General features: G+C 33.9%; 2 protein-coding genes across 3 annotated transcripts in view; one reads left to right on the top strand and one right to left on the bottom strand.

The window, feature by feature from the left end:
* The first annotated feature begins 866 nt into the window (after positions 1 to 866).
* Positions 867 to 18,645, top strand: part of LOC108368654 (uncharacterized) — a 39,875-nt gene continuing 22,096 nt past the window's right edge. Inside the window, exon 1 of one of the 2 annotated variants that reach the window (XM_017623653.1) lies at positions 867 to 1,217. The gene's annotated coding sequence lies outside the window, so the exon portion shown is untranslated. Of the gene's footprint in view, positions 1,512 to 18,645 lie in introns of both variants that reach the window. The other variant, XM_017623580.1, reaches the window with a different exon arrangement.
* LOC108367854 (uncharacterized) lies at positions 15,737 to 17,040 on the bottom strand. The gene is made up of 3 exons (XM_017622584.1): positions 17,022 to 17,040; positions 16,451 to 16,954; positions 15,737 to 16,339 (listed from the first exon to the last, which is right to left on the bottom strand). The coding sequence occupies exons 1-3, from the start codon at positions 17,038 to 17,040 to the stop codon at positions 15,900 to 15,902; spliced, it is 963 nt and encodes a 320-aa protein (XP_017478073.1). The 3' UTR covers positions 15,737 to 15,899.

Raw genomic sequence — 18,645 nt, 5'->3', positions numbered from 1 at the left:
ACATACCTCTATTAGTTCCAATAATTTTAAGCTATAATAAATTTTTTTATGGTTTTCGTTTCTTCTAAAAAATGTTGTCCTTTTCCGGTGCAAAATGTGTTAGATGTTACATTCAACCCTGTAAAAGGGCATGGTTTTGCCTTCTTGCCCTTGTCTAGTTCAGTCATTTTATAATATTGTCGTTTTAAATAACCATCTGATCTAGATACGCCCATGATCGATATTGTTATCGATATATGTAATAATCACCATTGTTATCCGTCTAATAACCGATATTGTTATCGATAAAATAATAGATCTTGTTTTCGATATATGTATTTATCGATAATTTAATTTATTTTGCAATCGTTATATTTTCTAAATGTCTATCGGTATATTTGTGGATGACATGGCATCACATAATATGATATTACATCATATGACATCACATGGAATGACATCATATGATATGACATTAAATGATATCATATCATATGACAGGATATGACATCACATGACATCACATCACATGATATGCCATCAAATGATAAAACATCATATGACATGACCTCACATGTTATGACAGCACATGACATGACATTCTATCGCATAACATTAATACATATATATGTATGTATGTACATATATTGATTATGAGACAAACTAAATAGATATGTATAGTAAGTTTCACTTCTCCAGTGTGGGCCAGGCGCACTTACTTTTTTTCATTAGTTTTAAGAATTAATATTACCCGTTTAGGCATATTTCATGCGAAACGGCAAATTTCCACGGTTTTATTAAATTATGCCAAGAAATGAAAGCTTTCTAACACAACGTTCGTTTGCTCTCCAACGAGAGCTTTTCATATCCTGAACTTTACTATGTTTCGCTATTTCGTAGCCGCCGAAAAGGATTACTGGTATCTTCGTTTTCTCGCTTTGACACATATTCATAGTTATAAGTGGAAACAGTACTTTTGCATTGTTGTAAATATTAAGAAGAAAACGCGACTAAAATGCATTTATAAAATGTGCTAAAAGTTTTAAATACTTAACGCATAAAGTCTATATCATTTTCGTAGTGAAACAAAGCAGTTATAGATTAGTTAAATGAATGTACATACATAAAAAGCTGCTACACGTAAAATACTCCACATTTGTGAAACAATAAAAAAGAAGCGAACTTTAAATTCCTAGCATAAAACGTTGTACAAAATCGATATCTCGCCAAATCTCGAAGTGAGTTGGCTACGAGCAAACGAAATGCAGTGAGGGGAGTGACAGAATATTGCGTTTAAACAGTGTATTATGTTTTAATTATGCGAGTTATTATAAGTTATGAAAAATAGGATGTGTGAAAGTCGTGTTGATTGTGCGAAAATTTTGAAAAATATTCGTATTAAGTAGCGGCAGTGATATATGTAAAATATCCCTTTAGACGAGAAAAACGATATTTATTTAGTGTGAAGAAGTACTTGCACTTTTGATTTAATTTTAAATTCCAAAAAAATTGAGATCAAGTTAGAAAGAAAGGTAAGCAATAGATCTGCGTTAAGTGTGTGGGTTGTAAGTATTTACATACTTTATTTATATATGTACGCAGTTTAAGCGTCATAATAATTAATGCAAAGGCATTTACATATATATTTATGAATGTATGTACATACATTAAAGCATATGCACATATGTACATATGTATGTATGTATGTATGTATGTACTTACATACTATTTGAGTCTGTTTGGGCTGGGTAAATTTAAATAATCATGCATGCTTATTTTATTAAAACAACTTAAGAGATTTTAGAAGGTTTGATTTTGAATTAAAAAATTATATATATTTTTTTTAAGCTTCTATTAAGAGGGCATCTTAAACTTCACCTATTGCTAGTTAATCGTTAAAATATTGTTTGGGAACCCAATGAAATATTGCTTTAAAGGGCAAATGGTCTATCGCGAGATAAGTTGATTTAATAAAATGCCACAGATATGTACATACTGTATGTAGTATGTATGTATATGCTTTGATGTGAGTACCTATGACATTTCACAGGCGCTAACAAAGGCTCAAGCTGCTCATATTACCACTATTCGTATTACGTTGGGGATAAATGATTCATTGCGAAAAATTACATTTCCCATTTTCTCTCAAAGTTTTCGCTCCATCATCAAATGATATTCGTGCGAAAGGACAACTACGCATATAACCAGCTCCTTCTTCTTCACTTTTACAAACATAGGCAATTTTGCGCTCTGTATTGTTTTATAGGAAATGGTAATGATACATCGCACATTTAAACAAATACCAAATGGTAAAAAAGTAAAACCTGTCGGACCTGGGTAGAAAATCCACAAGCAGCTTAAATATTTGAAAACATTTAGGTTGTTCACACTTGCCTGTTTATCAGGTTATCTGGTTAAAAATTATAATTCTGTAGTGTAATTTATTGTTGTAAACTGAATAAAAAATATAACCAGATAACCTGATAACCAGGCAAGTGTGAACAACCCAATTGTGTTGTCATTGCGGACTAGTACCACTTCAAAATAGCGCTATTTAATATTTTACTACACAGTTCGATTTGCTGCACGATTTGAAGAGGTTAAAGCTTTGCAAATATAAAATTTATGTATGGAAATATGTATGTACATGTATAGTACATATCGCCGTTTAAAGTACAAAACCGCGTATCAACAAAATGCAAAACCGCGTATGTGAATTATGTAAATTATCTTCTAGAGAGTAAAAACACTCATATTTCAAAATGGTTATCTTTTTTATAAAGCAATCGCATACGTGGCCAGTATATTTCAGGACGAATGGATAAGGATTGAGCCAAGAGCTTGTGTGAGCAAATCCAATTTCTGGCAGCTAATGCCAGTTACGCAGTTTTGCAGAATGACGATACGCGGTTTTATACTTTAAACGACGATATGTACATACCCAGTTGGAAGTTAGGTAAAAGTATCTTGCGAAATAATCCATATTTTCTTACAGATTTTAATACCAAAATTGTTATCATGACTAATGCTATTTATTAGTAAATCACAAATTGAATACCTCCGATTACATCTTACTTAGTAAGATGTAAAACAATGTGCCGCCAAAGATATGTAATACCGAACGTCGAACTACTCCGATCGATTGCTCTAAATTCCACGTACATTATTTGGTAACGCGGTTAAGAAATATTTTTGATACCAAATGTGCGTTCTAAATTCCTTCTGCCATAATATGGCTATGCCTTTGATAAAGGAGAAATTCGGCAGGGAAGTGGTAAGCACCGCCGGGTGAAGAGTAAGTTGCTGGTAATGCATTATTACGTGCTTCGATTTCCTATTGGGTACATACATACATACGTTCATACCCAGCCAGCAGAGAAACGTACTTTTTCGTTTCCGGAAATGTTCAGAAAACGTGTTAGCTTTCAGGAGGTTCCAGGTTCGAATTCCGTCAGAAGCAACACATTAAAAGTAGTTATTCAAATTGAAATAATTGCTGATTCTTAAATTTGGTTTTTGTTTGGTTTCCTGTATCTATGAAAAAGTTTCTGTGATGTTCATAATGAAATCGTTTTCAACGAAAAATTTAATCAGACAAATTTCAGGAAAACAGCCGAAAGCGCATCCGTTTTACAACCATTTTCGATAGTTTTCTACACATACGTTTCGAATGAACACTTAAGTGGGGGAATTGATCTGAAATACGTCCGAAAACGGAATAGGAAAACGGACGAAACATCAGGTTTTTATACGAAATTGTTTCCATTTTCGGGTACGTTTTCGGATATTTTGCTGGGTGGGTACATATAAATATATTGGTGATACTATTTACTTTATGTAAGTGCATTTTCACGGGCGGTAAATACATAAACTCTCTTAAGACCTGTTGAAAAGTTGTGTGGTTACCAGAGTGTCCAGATTTGGCGATTTCGCGCCAATTTGGCGATTTTTTTTTTTTAGATATTTGCGCGTAAAAGTTTAGGAAATCGCCATTGGCGATTTTTTCCCATCAAATAAATTTGTTGCAATTATAAAAATATACAAAACTTAGTTTTCCACGATAATTTTACAGAAGAGGCCAATGAACCGCGTGATAAACTTGACTAAAGAAGCATATTAAAAAACTGTTAAAAATGTTTAATCACCCCAATCGAAGAACTTTTGCAACGATTACCTAGTCAATTAAATACTTTTAAAAAACCCTTTAATTTTGTCACCATAAAAGTATGTGAATCTCAAGAGGGCGAGTTTCAGGGACCTGCCAATTCACTATTTGACTTTGAAGGAAGGAAAAGCAGCGGAAACTGAATATTTAAATCTTTTAACTTTCCCATGGAATAACTTTTCTCAGAACCATTCCATCCGACTCTGAATAATTTTGGATAATTGCTTACGGAGTGAAAACCTCAAAAGGCAGTAAAATGTTTGGAAATATAAGTAAATTCATATTATTATCCATGCCGCACTCACATGCTTTGTTGAACGCATTTTTTCTGTAATGAATTCAACATAAACTAAGATTCGAAATAGGATGAGGTTGGAATAAAGTGTGTGTAGTTCGAATAAAGTTTTTTAAGAAGGCTAATAGTTTCTGCTGCAAAACGTTTCCAATATCAAACAGTATGTTATCAAGGTTGAATACCTCAATATATGACAACAACAGAAATGTAAATAATTCATACACTACAGGTGTTTTAAAAAAATTGTGGAAATAGCTAATCTCGCCTTATTATAGGTTTTTATTTTATTTTTTGCGCCGAGCTCTTTAAAGCGGATTGTGCGATTAATCAATTAATATGAATAATAAATTTAATAATTGCGCAGTCCTATTGCAAAATGTGTTGAAACAAATATTTTTAAAAAGTATGCGTATTTTTAAAGAAAATTGTTTGTACATCACTATTATATACATAAGTGATCTATGTTATTTATTATTACCCGCTGAAGGTATCATATTTGTTTTTGGTTTTAAAAACTATATTATAAGAAGATCTCATTTTTAAAATAAAAGATTTGTTAAATCGATTTTATGAATTTTATTAAAAAAAAAATTGGCCATTTTTGGCGATTTTTTCTTCAGAAATTGCGCTGTTTATTTAAACAATTTGGACAATCTGGATACAATGAGATATGTATATTTTTTTTTTTGCTGCGCACTCTATTCATGACTACCACTAGAGTCCTACCGAATAATCGGCATCGGCATAGGCTGTTTTTGGCCGATTCTTAGCCGATTCTGTTTACTTTTTCCGCAATTTTAACAAATGTTCATCAAAATTTCAAACTGTTCAGTCAGATTTTTTAGAATTTATTTGAGTACGCAGTTTTTTAAATTTTAGTATAATAAAGTGCAAGATAAGCTAAGATAGCTAGATAAGTGTTGATTTTTGACAATTTTTTGTTCAGTTCACGCATTTTCTTCCAAACAAAGTTTGTTTGAATTTTTTTTCTATGGATAAAATCTGCAACACCTTCCACGAAAAAAAATTTCCAAAAATCAATAGTAAGTCCTAGTTACTTATTATTTGCACTTCATTAAAATAAAATTGAATGGGATACAAAACTGCATACTCAGAAGGTTTAAAGAAAAAGTCTGAAATTTTTACTAACATGGTTTTTGTTAGATAACGAGTTATATTTTCATAAAAAAATAAGGGACATGAAATAAACGAAAGGGAAATGGCCAAAGAATGCTAAAATGTCGTTACTAAAAGTATTGTTATGATTGTCCTTGAATCCTTCGGGTTCTTTTCACTGGATTGTTAAATTGTTTACGTTACAAAAATACTTTTATCATTAAAAATCTACGTTTACTGTTTATTAACAAATTGTATTCAATACAATACCTTTATACTCGGCAGAAACTGCATATTTTTACAATTATGAGTACAACTAAAAAATGTGATTTTGAATAAACTATTTTTTATTTTTTAACATTGAATAAGAAAAGGACTATGGAACAAGGTATTGCAATGATATGTATGCATAGGCGACATACTGCTCTTAATACATATTTATGTATGTATATAAATAAGTGATATATTCTTGAATGATTATTTGCTTTGTAATGTTATTTTTTTATGTTTTTCTTTTTAGTGTAAGATCCGACAAAGGCACGACCTTCACCCATCTGTTTAATGGATGAAATCTATTTTGTATGAAATTTAACCTGTTAATAAAAATTTCGCTAGTGGGTTGGCTGAAAAAATCCTGGTCAGGATATTTTTAATTAAATATTCAAAAATTGTAATTTTTTAAATTTTTTACTAATTTCGTTAGTGAGCAATATCGATAGTATTAAGCCTATAGAACGTGAAAACGTTGGCTTGTCTATTTTTTTCCCTGGCCTACCCATCGGGTTGGCAGGTATGAACAGGTAGGTAATACTAGTAATTTTCAATCATATGTTTAACACATTATAAAGGATTTATGCTTTCGATTGGTATATATGTAATTGATTCATTAAAAAAAAGAGTGCAAAATAAAAAAATATAATTTTTGAATGTTTAATTAAAAATATCCTGGCCAGGATTGTTGCAGATAACCCACTCCCGAAATATTTCACAACACGTTAAACTTCATACCAAGGTACATTGAACAGGTAGTATCAGTAGAGCAGCTGATTTGATTTATTTTCAAATTATTTGGTCTCGAAAATGTCAAATATTTTTAATTTTTTCTCACAAAAATTCTGAATTGTTAAAATCCATTTGCATGTGAAACCTTTTTCCATACAAAACAAGCGATTGAATAGCAGCTTTTGGAACGTTCGCCCAACTCAGCAGCACAACCGCTGATTACTGGCCCTTGTAAAGGATGGATCAATGCTTCGAGAAGCAAACAAATTTACTAGGAAAGAAAGTTGCATCAATTTTTATTTTTTCCAATTTCAATTTTTTATTTTTTATAATTTTTTGTATTTCACATGGCACGCTTTGATTTAGAAGAACAAATTCAGAACAGTTTTTGACACTTTCGATACCAGAAGCAACAACAAAATACACGCAAATGTTGTTTTTGCTCTACTGATACTACCTGTTTAATGTGCCTTGCTTCATACAAAGTAGATTTCATCCATTAAACATTTGGGTGAAGGTCGTGCCCTTGTCGGATCTCCTACTATTTGTTATTATGCAAGTAATTTTTAGCAAAAAAAAACTGTCTTCAATTCTCATATAAAAAAAAAATATATATATATATATCTCTCATGATCCACTGATCGTATCTTAACCAGATTAGTATGGGACCACCTCTGAGACACTACCTTTCAGATGCAAAAAGAGTTTCCGAAATCGGTTGACGTTGTCCAAAGTTATGCGGTAACATACATAAAAAAAATATAAAAAATATATATAAAAAATAAAAATAAAAATAAAAATAAAAAAATTATTCCGACGAACTGATAACCTCCTCATTTTTTGGAAGTCGGTTAAAATGTTTATCAAAAACATTTGTTGTTGTTGAATGAATTTATATTCAGCCCTGTACTCTAGAGGTAGGTGTCGCCTCGCCAAAAGAAGTTACATGTTGCGCCTAAAAATATGCACTACACACGTTACAGCGGAAATGGACGACACGCCATTTCTTTAAATGAAATTAATTGGTGCTCGTATGTATGTAAATTTTTAGGGTTGATGGACAATCATAAATAATTAATAAATATTAAATTTGAGCTTGATTAATACATTTTTAAAAACTTTACAGCACAAAAACAAAAACAAATCGATTTAATAGTTTTCCATATATCTCGAGAACGGGGCGAGGAACAAATTCGAAAAATATCACACTTACTCACATAAAAATTCCTTATGAAAAGAAGTATTTTTTAAATTTTGGTTTCTTTAAAAATTTTCACATACAAATTTTTTTATAAAAAAATAGTTTTTAAAAATATGCCATCTCATAAAAAAAATGAAAAAAATCACAATGGTAGCTCCGAGTATTGCGCAATATTTAAGTATATTATTAAAAATTTTAAACAAATCAAACACATGAAGTGTGAACCGCGTCGATTTTGGTATGGAACGCCCCATATATGTACATACATATATGTATGTGCGTTTTTTGAAAGAGAATATACCCTGTGGGGAAATCTCTGGTTCTGAACTGCGCGCTTATAGTACATTTACAAGCAGTACTGGTGCGCGATAAATCTCTTTTGTCTGCAATCAACTGCCAATATCCAGGAAGGTTCATTGCCCCCCGCTGCATCCCCTTTTCGGTAGTTCCGAACCAGTTATAAAATCGACATACGAAAGAAAAAAGTATCATGATTTTTCAATCTTTTCGGTTCTTCCGTGTGTGATTTTAAATTATTTTCAAAGAATTTTTTTTTTCAATTTGAAATTAATTTTGTTTGAATGATTGTAAGAAATGTAGTTTTACATATCTTGGCTATAGCTGACTTTGCAGAGTTGCTCGCTGTTATTGGTTAGTCCCAAGATGTTAAAATGTTAACACAAACTTTTGTTTTGTATTACCAAACTATGAAAAAGCATCTGCGAAGTGCAGAATGAAAGTGCATTTGAACGAAAAAGCCGCCAAACACACATTTATGTAAAGTAAACAAGCCCCCGCTGCATCTCTTTTTCTATAATCCCAAACCAGTTCTAAATTCGTCACTTTATTTAATTTTTCATTTCATTTATTATAAAATATAACATTAGCACAATAAGATCCCAATGATCTTTTAGAGTACAACTGTAACTTATAATAAAGAATTACAATATGTTAATGTTTAAATTTAAGTAATATATAAGTCAAAAACAGGAACAACAAAAACTTACAAAACTCTATAGAGAATCACAGGTGGAGCAAAAGGAAAAACATAAGAATAATGTATTGATTACCCTATACCTAACTAGATAGCGAGCCTCAAAGGAAAGGGTATAACTTTGGATATGAAATAGCATTTTAACGAAAATAAGAATACAAAACACTCTTAAAGTTGCTTATGTTCAAACTATTACGAATATGAGATGGAATCGAGTTCCAGGTGCGAATAGCATTAACAAAAAATAGTCTTGCAGATGTTAGATAATTATAGTTGGGCACGATCAATTCCGTTAGACGCGCAAATGCTTTAGATATAGATTTCTAATGAAAAAAGCGAAATAAAATAGCTTTTTTAAGAGTACCACATTTCGCTGATTTTGAACGGGTGGGGATCTAGTTACTATCGGAATGGTTTGTTTTTGGCGATAAAGATCTTGTATGGAATTAGAAATTTTATTCACTAGTCCGGGGTTTCCCTGCAGGGTAAGCAAAGTCTGATAAAATACAATACTTATGGATCAGCATTTCGTTGAATTATGGATGTGTATATATCTTTGGTTTCGGTAGTAGTAAAATTTCAAGTGGGTGAATTTGGTGGAGTGACTTGTGGTACGGGGGGCCTAGTTGGTAAGCAGTTTGGGCCCAGTTGGTAACTAGCCTTTGGGGCCCAGTTGGTAAGCGGTATAAGACTAGTCAGGGCCTATTTGGGCATCATTTTGGGACTAATCCGAAACTAGTTATTTTCGTACCATTTGGGACCCAGTTGGCTGATTTGAGCTTCAGTGGCCGTTTTGAGGCGTTTGAAGGCCTTTTAAGGTGTTTTTAACGGGGTTTGCCGTATTCATATGTGTAAGCACCAATCTATTAATATCGTTGAATTATTTTAATATCTGAATAACTCAGTGTGAGGGCCAGTGTTGCCATTTTAGCCGTTTTCCGGCTAGATTTAGCCGGTTGCGATGGCAAACAGCCGGAGAAATTTCGATTTAGCCGGCAGCCGATTTGTTAGCCGTTTTGCAGAAAAAAATTAGCCGTTTTTAGCCGATTTTGCTATTTGCCTTGTTTTCTTAAATTTCAGATACGTATATATGTTTCCATTTTTGACTAAGCGACCCAAAATCTGTTAGAAATGGCTACTAGCCTTATCGTGGAGAAAATTTTCATGTCAGGCAGGGTTGTATGAAATTGGGCCGATTTCGCTTATTTTTACACGGAACCACAAATTGCGGATACACCTTTGGTACCTTCAGACAACTTTGAGCGGTTTTCAGGTCTTCTTAAACCACCTACCTTTGTGAGCAGAACTGATAAAGCTACTGCAGAGCTGCGGCGATATAAAAATATTGAGGTATATTTTCATACGGACTTCGATATAATTAATTGGTGGGAGGTACACAAATGCGAAATGCCGCTGCTGCATAAACTCAGTCGTAGAGTAATAGCCACTCCTTCAACTAGCGCATCGTCAGAAGAGTGGACTTGTTCGAGTTGCAATCACAACCGCATTGTTGCGCGAATTATTAAAGTATCGCGTTCTATGTGAATTTCTAGCAATGTAATATTAGTTGGGCAGTTGCAACAATGTTGCCATTTTTCATCAGTTCGGCAGTAATACCGCTTTTATTACTTGCCTCGAACAGGCCAGTTTTTTCTTCTGCTGGAAATGTTATTTCTGACAAAAGATGCCACCTTTTGTCAAATGATGATGCCCTTAATCAGTTGTCATTTTTGCATTATAAAATGCAGTTAGGAAACCAATAAAATTAACAAAAATTGTCTTTTCAAATGATTTTTCTTTGATGCTTTCATTACAGCACTTATGCCATGCACTTGTTTTTTAAATCAAGCACTTGTTATTTGAATCGAGCACTTGATAGTGTGAATTACTCACTCAACCGACAATGTTTTTTTCAATTCTATCGCACGTTATGTTTGGAAATAAATGAGTGCGAGTATGTGCAGATGTGAAAAGAAAGCGAGTGACTTAAAATGTAATTTGAGTGTATCCATGCAGCTCTCTGCTATGTACACATATGTATTTTTTTAAACAAACTTTTTTGCTGAGAACTTATTTAAATTCCAAAAACCGAATGCCAACGTGAATTAAAGGAACCAACACTGAAGTGAGTCAAAATGAAAATAAAAGAACACAAATTTTTATGTAAAGCAAAACTCTCTGGGAATCCTACGAGACATCTGCCGGTCATATGACCGGTCATCCAAATGGGAGATCTGCAGTCTTTTGGCATCATATTTTACATCAGAATTGAAGGGATTTCTGAAAAATCTGAATAGTTCTTTTGTGTAACTGTGATTTTGCATCCCTTGTCAACATATGGCCTCGGTTGATGCTAACTTAAGGTCGTTGTTTTACTGGCTTAAAATTGAAGGAAAATTTTTACAGCGTTTTTTATGTGTATTGGTTTCTATTTGAGTGTATTGAGAATCGGTCAGTCTGAAAAGGCCTTGTAGGGAAGACAATAGGTTTGTTCGTCGAAAATCCAGCGAGAATTATCACTCAAAATATCAGTTGGTAAAAAAAAATGCTCCCAAATTTTTTCTCATGTAGAGAAGCTTGCAATTTTTTGTACGAACGCAAATTTGCAAGTTTTTCTGCCAGCTAGTGTCCATGGTTGCATTTCAAACAAAAGAAATTTGTATAGAATTTTTAAAATTCTTTCAGAGGGGCAAAAAACGGGATCTACGTGTATATATCTTGTCAGTCTGACTTTCTTCAACATACGATTCAATTTATTTGTCGGGTTTACTATATCGACTCTGGTTGAGATTGCATTCCGATTAAGAATACAGTTTTTTTTTGCCGAGTACCTTTCAAATCATTGGAATTATCTAAATTAATTATATCAAATTAATCATATGTTTTTCCTAATTGCAAATTCTTGCTGGCAAAATTTTTTCCGGCTCGAATTTGTAACTTCTCTCCAAGAAATAGTCTTTTTACTCGTGATTTATTTAAATAAAACATCTGAAATTTAGTTGAAACATTTTAGCCGTCTTTAGCCGGTTTTATTTGCCAATTTAGCCGGTTCGTCCAAAAAGTTCTGGCAACACTGGAGAGGGCAGGACCAGGATGAATGTATTTGTATAAAAATTTATTAAAGCAAAAATGTTTTGGGTAGGCGTCGGAGCCAATGATAACCATCAGTTACCACCCCTGTATGCTGAAAGTCATACAGAGCCCCAACAGCTTGTAGCGGCTTTGGCTTTTGCTGTTTAAAACCACTCCGGAGGAGTGGTGATGCATCAAGCGGAATTGTTGAGCATTGGTTATTTATTTAGGTTCAAAAATTGGGTAGGCGCGGTGGCCAATGGCAGCTCTTGTACCACCTCTGTATGCTGAAAGTCATACAGAGCCCCAACAGCTTGTAGCGGCTTGGCTTTTGCTGTTTAAAACCACTCCGGAGGAGTGGTGATGCATCAAGCGGAAGTGTTGAGCATGTGGGTTGATGCGTCAAGCAAGTTGAGCATGATTTAGAGTGCCAGCAATTAACTACTTTAGTAGGTTTTGTTCTGCGGCAGTTGAGAAGTGCATTAAAAAATGCATACCCAATGAAGAACGAACGAATTATTCTTAAGCACAAGTGCGTGTGTTTATTCGCTGCACTTGGTTTTGGACGGGAGTGCAATATACAAGTGCGTGTGTGTGTTCGCTGATCTTAGTTAATGCGGGAAATGCATAAGTCGCTTAAACAATATCTATTGCAAAATTTTATGCAGACAAGACTAAAAAGAAGAAAATAAATAAAATTAATTTTTTTTTAATATATCACGCTTTTATAAATGGACTAACAAGTAAAAAATAATAGATATTTCTTTGTCCTATAGAATTGGTTTTGATTTTGAAATTTTAGCAAAAGTCATTATAAACAATGAGATTAAAATGAAAAGCGTGGGGCGCATGCAATACACTTGAATCGTTCCTCAGAAAGTCGCATAAGCAGATACTCCATGTAAAAACTTCTAAAAAACCGCATAAAAAAATCCAGTGAGGCAATATTAAGCAAAAAATTATTTTATTTCTTTACTTTAACACTTATTATTTCATGTAAATCTGAACATTAATGAAATAAATAAAATTTGATCTGTATTTTAACCAAAAACAGAAAAAAATACCACAATAAATTCATGAATTATATAAGAATACAAAGACAAATTATTTATCAGAAGCGAGACAATGAATAAAGCGAACAAATGGTTTGATAAACCGCAATAAATTCAAATCCGCATTAAAAGATACCTAAGTGTATGTATGTGGGTATATGAATAACGATCGCTTAAAATCGATCTCAAATTTGTACTTTCGGTGTAGAAATTTAAGGTCTATGTTATGTAGTGTGATTATTGTCAATTAAATCGAAGGCACTCCGCACATTAAGCGCCTAATCATAGTAGTGTAATCGTTTCGGCATACTAAAGTATGAAGCTTTTATACCGAGCACATGTATTTCAATGAAGCTCTGTACATTACGATTCATAATTAGGCACTCCGCACATTACGAGCCTAATCATAGTAGAGCAGACGTTTCGTCATGCCGAAACGAATGTATGACGACTCCACTTCTGAACACTTGCGCGCCCTGAAAAGGCCCTGGTGGCATACACTACACATTTTCTGGCCGTTCTTTCTTAGTGAAACACTTCCGCGAATATTTCTGCTATAAAATATTGCATAACCGCTTATGGTTTAATACAATTGGCACGAGTTTTAGCACAAAATCATTAACTTTCAATATTTCCTATTGAAATGACAAATATTTTTTATTTTCAACACAAAAAAGTAAACAAATGATGATTTTAAAACGGCAAGCGCCTTACAATGTTGGGCGCTTCGATTCATGAAGCTTTTATGATTAGGCGAAAACATGATTATGAATCGTAATATACAGAGCTTCATTGAAGTACATGTGTTCGGCATAAAAGCTTCATACTTTAGTATGCCGGAACGAGGCGTTTAATGTGCGGAGTGCCTTAGTTTTTCACTTAATCATAAAAGTTTCATGAATCGAAATTACACTGGCCCAAATGCGTCATTTGGACGAGAATTTCTCCATACAAATTCGCATTTCCAAAATGAAGCATTTCAACGCATTTAATCAAAATTACGAAGCAAATGCGTTCCAATTGCTGAACTATTTTATTGAACACACTCAAAAACAAAAGCTCTCCAAAAGCTTTTCTTTGTTTCTGACATTTTGAACTTTTCAAATCAAAACAAACTCAACGTAACAAATAAATTTTTGGTATTTGTGTATAAAAATTGTTAATTTACGCATCAATTCGCTCATTTTTAGTTAGTGCAAAGAATAATTGCCTCTTATATGTCCAAAACATATGCAAAAAATATAAAGCGTGCAGTGTTTGTTTACATTCATTTTGTTTTTCTTTTCCGTTTTCAATTAATGGGAGGTCAAACGAAATGCGAATCAAGCGATGTAAACGCCTTCAAATGATTTCAAATCACGCATTTGGGTCCAATGTAAATGTAATATAAGGCGCTTGCCGTTTGGAAATCGCCATTTGTTTACTTTTTTGTGTTGGAAATAAAAATTGTTTGTCATTTCAAAAGGAAATAATTGAAAATGAATGATTTCGTGCTAAAATTCGTGCAAATTGTATTAAACACAAACGTTTATACAATATATCGCTGCAGAAACATTTGCGGAAGTGTGTAGTTGCCAAAGAATGGCCAGAAAATGTGTTATGAGTAGAAAGTGTTTATTAGCTGGTGACTTATGCAGGGCGTGGAAGTGTGCAGAAGTCGAGCCGTCCTGCATTCGTTTCGGCATGACGAAAAGTAAAATTTAGGTTAAATAAATTACATCTAACGAGAAATTTTAATATTCAATCACACATAAGATTATTTATAAAGGTAATTCTCTAGTATAGGGTAACAACCCCTAAGAAAGGTCCGGGAGGGGTACCAAACGACGCGTTTCGGACCCCCCTATTAACAATCTGTAGGGGGAGGGCTAATATTATTAACCATTTAAAAGTTATAAACAAAAAACTTTTGTTAAATTTCGTTGTTTTCTATGAGCAATTACCACGTCAAAAATGCACTAAATCACCAGTTTCCACTTTTAAAACACTATCAAAACGTCTCCGGTTATTATTTTATGCAAACCAAATCATTTATTCACTTTTATTTTATATATTTCGTTAATAAAACAGAGTAAACAAACTTTGCGCCTGCCAAAATTATTATAACCTCAAATTGCTGGTATTGCCACTTTATTTCACATTTCATCGCGCGATTTTTTATTAAAATTTTTTATTATTTATATATATATTAAACGAAAGAAGATACCGAAAAGCATTGAACACTGCACACACCTTGTAAGGAAAAGTGAATTATTACGAAATACTAATACAGTGGCAGCACTATAGCTATTTTGGAATCTCGCGTTTCAGTTCGCAATTCTTTTTAGTAACAAAATTATCTATCTTAGGTTGATAAAACTATGTGTTTGTTTAATAAATAAGTTAAATTATATATTTTAATAGTGTTTAAAAAGTGAGAACAGGTGATTTATTGAATCTTTGTCGGTGTAATTGCCCATAGAAAACAACGAAATTTAACAAAAGTTTTTTTTTCATAACTTTTAAATGGTTAATAATATTGGGAAAATTTTAGAATGGTAACCCCCGATTACGGAATTAAGGAAAATAGGGGAGGGTAGAGGGGGTTCTCAAGGGGGTGTATGTAAAGTTTTAAAGCGCGCAACCTTATAGTTTTTAAGTAATTTGTTATTAAAGTTTGTAATTTTCACCAACTTGTATGGGACTATTTCACAATATATAATGCACTTTCCACTAAATTTACACGTTATTTACGCTCAATATATGCGCATCTAGAGTGTGCACGTTCAAACAAATAAATACTTTTAGTATATTACAGCTTTTTTATGAAAAATTGATTGCTGTTTAACTTTATGAGAGTACATGCAGACTATGTGCAAATGGCAGCAGGACTGTGTTGCCATATCTAAAAAACAAAGAGTGGAAAGCAAGACCAAAAGAAAATACGATTGAAAGGAAAATACGACAAGGTTCTTATGTTCAGATAAAAATAAATAGTAGGGGGATTGGGGTAATATTCCCCCATAAAATACTGAAACACATTTTTAAGGCTTATATGTATATTTAAGTGCGTCAATAAGTTTGAGGAAAGGGTCCTCATGCTTACGAGCAATTGTTTTGCGCCAAAGATATTCTATAATTTTATCCGTAAAATTATGAGGATTATTATAGTTGTCTCGGTTGAAAAACCTTTTAATCACACGCCATTGTGATTCGATCCTTTGCGTATGCGTGCCGTCGTCTGCCACAAAGGGGTTATCCGGATCGCTGTGGTTTACTTTTCTGTGCTCATACCCGTGGTCCGCTAGGCAATCGTACGCCTTCCAAAAATCGGTACAAATAATTGTACCCTCGGCCACATGTTTTTGAATGAGGGGTATGAGCACCTCAGCAGACCGGACATTTTCTGGGCAGACTTCCAACCTCAGATCGTCGCTGCCGTCCTCAACCATCTCTAAGACCCAATGGCCTTCCACTCTCCTGCCTAAAACAAAATATAAATTAAAGAATATGGTTTTAAAATAAATTTTTTGTACCTTTGTGGTATTTTCGCTTCCCGAACTTTCTCTCGTCGATCTGAACAATTCTAACGGGCCCCCAATTTTGCCTAACACCTCCTGCTGATCGACTTGATACAAAACAGTTGCCTCACGACAGTAGTTGTACCAATCGCAGATGGTGGCGCTAGACAAAACGGTTCCCTCGGTAATACCTTCTTTTCGAACTTCAGCCTGGTTCCAGTGCGAAGCGTAGGCGTACATTAGATAAAAAATGTCTGGTAGTGGAAGCTTAGCATTTTCAAACCACGTACCAGTGGCCCTAGAAACGCCCGATCTTGAACGGCAGCTCCCTTTGCGGCATCGAAAGCTGCCGACCGTTTTATTACCCAATGGTGAAACCGTCATTGGAATTTTATGCGTACGGCATAATCTTCTGGTCAAAATTAGACCCTGTGCCTCTGCGAAAGCGGTACATTTTTCGCGCGTATCAAAAGCCTTTGATACCTTTAGAAGGCTCCACATTCCGCGTACTTCAGCGACGCACAGCACAGTCGCATTTCGTGGATGAACACCACGGCTAGTGGAGGGCGTATCGAAATCTTTAAATAATACGATAAATATTTACTAGATGTATAAATATAAGCACTTAAAACTTTAAAAACATACCTGCTTGATCATTAGTCATTTTAGTTTAAAATAATTAATTATATACAAAACCCAGAGCTCACAAACGACGCCGAAATAATTGAAAAGAATATAATACCAAAGCAGAGAAAGAAACATTACTTTGAATAAAACTAACAGTACAATCCACAGTGGTACCCATTAAAAGGGGTCACAAATCTCTGTGGAACAAAAACATAACATAAATAATAATTTTTACTTACGTCCACAGTATTTTAGCGTAGAATTCCTTTCTGCGTAGGCGGCCTTCGGCCGCACTTAGGGATTATAACCCTCAGGCAGTAGAATTCTCCTTTCTGTGTTGCCAAAGAAAAGGGGCCGAACACCTTTTGCATAGAACACCTTTCTGCGTAGGCGGCCTTCGGCCGCACTTAGGGATTATAACCCTCAGGCAGTAGAATTCTCCTTTCTGTGTTGCCAAAGAAAAGGGGCCGAACACCTTTTGCATAGAACACCTTTCTGCGTAGGCGGCCTTCGGCCGCACTTAGGGATTATAACTCTCAGGCAGTAGAATTCTCCTTTCAGTGTTAACAAAGAAAAGGGGCCGAACACCTTTTGCATAGAACACCTTTCTGCGTAGGCGGCCTTCGGCCGCACTTAGGGATTATAACCCTCACTACGTAGAATTCTTCTTTCTGTGTTGCCGGAAGAGGGGAATATGACCCCAATCCCCCTACTATTTATTTTTATCTGAACAAAAGAACCTTATCGTATTTTCCTTTTAATCGTATTCTCTTTTGGTCTTGCTTTCCACTCTTGGTTTTTTTAGATATGGCAACACAGTCCTGCGGCCATTTCCACATATTCTGCATGTGCTCTCATAAAATTAAACAACAATCAATTTTTTATAAAAAAGCTGTAATATACTAAAAGTATTTATTTGTTTGAACGTGCACACTCTAACTGCGCATATATTGAGTGTAAATAACGTGTAAATTTAGTGGAAAGTGCATTATATATTGTGAAATAGCCCAATATAAGTTGGTGAAAATTACAAACTTTAATAACAAATTACTTAAAAACTATAAAGTTGCGCGCTTTGAAACTTCATACAGGGAACTATTAGACCCCCATCTACCTCCCATATTTTCCTTAATGCTGAACTCTGGGGTTAGCAATCTAAAGCCCACCCATAATATTAGCCCTCCCCCTCCGGATTTTTATTCCTCGCTATAATTACTTTTTTAAAGGTAGAAAAGGCAAAAAAGGCAACATCAAATGAGTATATATGGAATCAGGGAAAGCTAAATCCATAAAATACATCCTCTGCTAATTACATTTATCTTAGGTTCATTTTCGTGATATATTTATCTATCGAATGTTAGAGGTTTTAAAAAAAAAATCTTCTTCAGAAAAATTCAAAAACGCCATTCATATTTCTAGAGCATATTTAGATCGGCGGTCCGGAAATGCTCTCCATTTTTTTCAGATTAGCTCTCATTTACGAATAATTGCGAATTTTGTAGCGTTTTCAGTTTCTAAAATTTTAATGCTTTCTTAATTTAAATTAACTAAAACACTTAAACATATAAAAAAGTGTCATAGTCCTTCTAAACCTTTACCGAGGGCACTGAAATTTGAGAACATATAATTCAGTTAATCTCGG

This window comes from Rhagoletis zephyria, unplaced genomic scaffold (genome assembly GCF_001687245.7).
Source record: "Rhagoletis zephyria isolate East Lansing unplaced genomic scaffold, Rhagoletis_zephyria_1.1 Rzeph_scaffold_00003, whole genome shotgun sequence".
Classification (NCBI taxonomy): domain Eukaryota; kingdom Metazoa; phylum Arthropoda; class Insecta; order Diptera; family Tephritidae; genus Rhagoletis; species Rhagoletis zephyria.
Note: the sequence above shows the minus strand (reverse complement) of the source record. Positions and strands in the feature narration are given on the sequence as shown.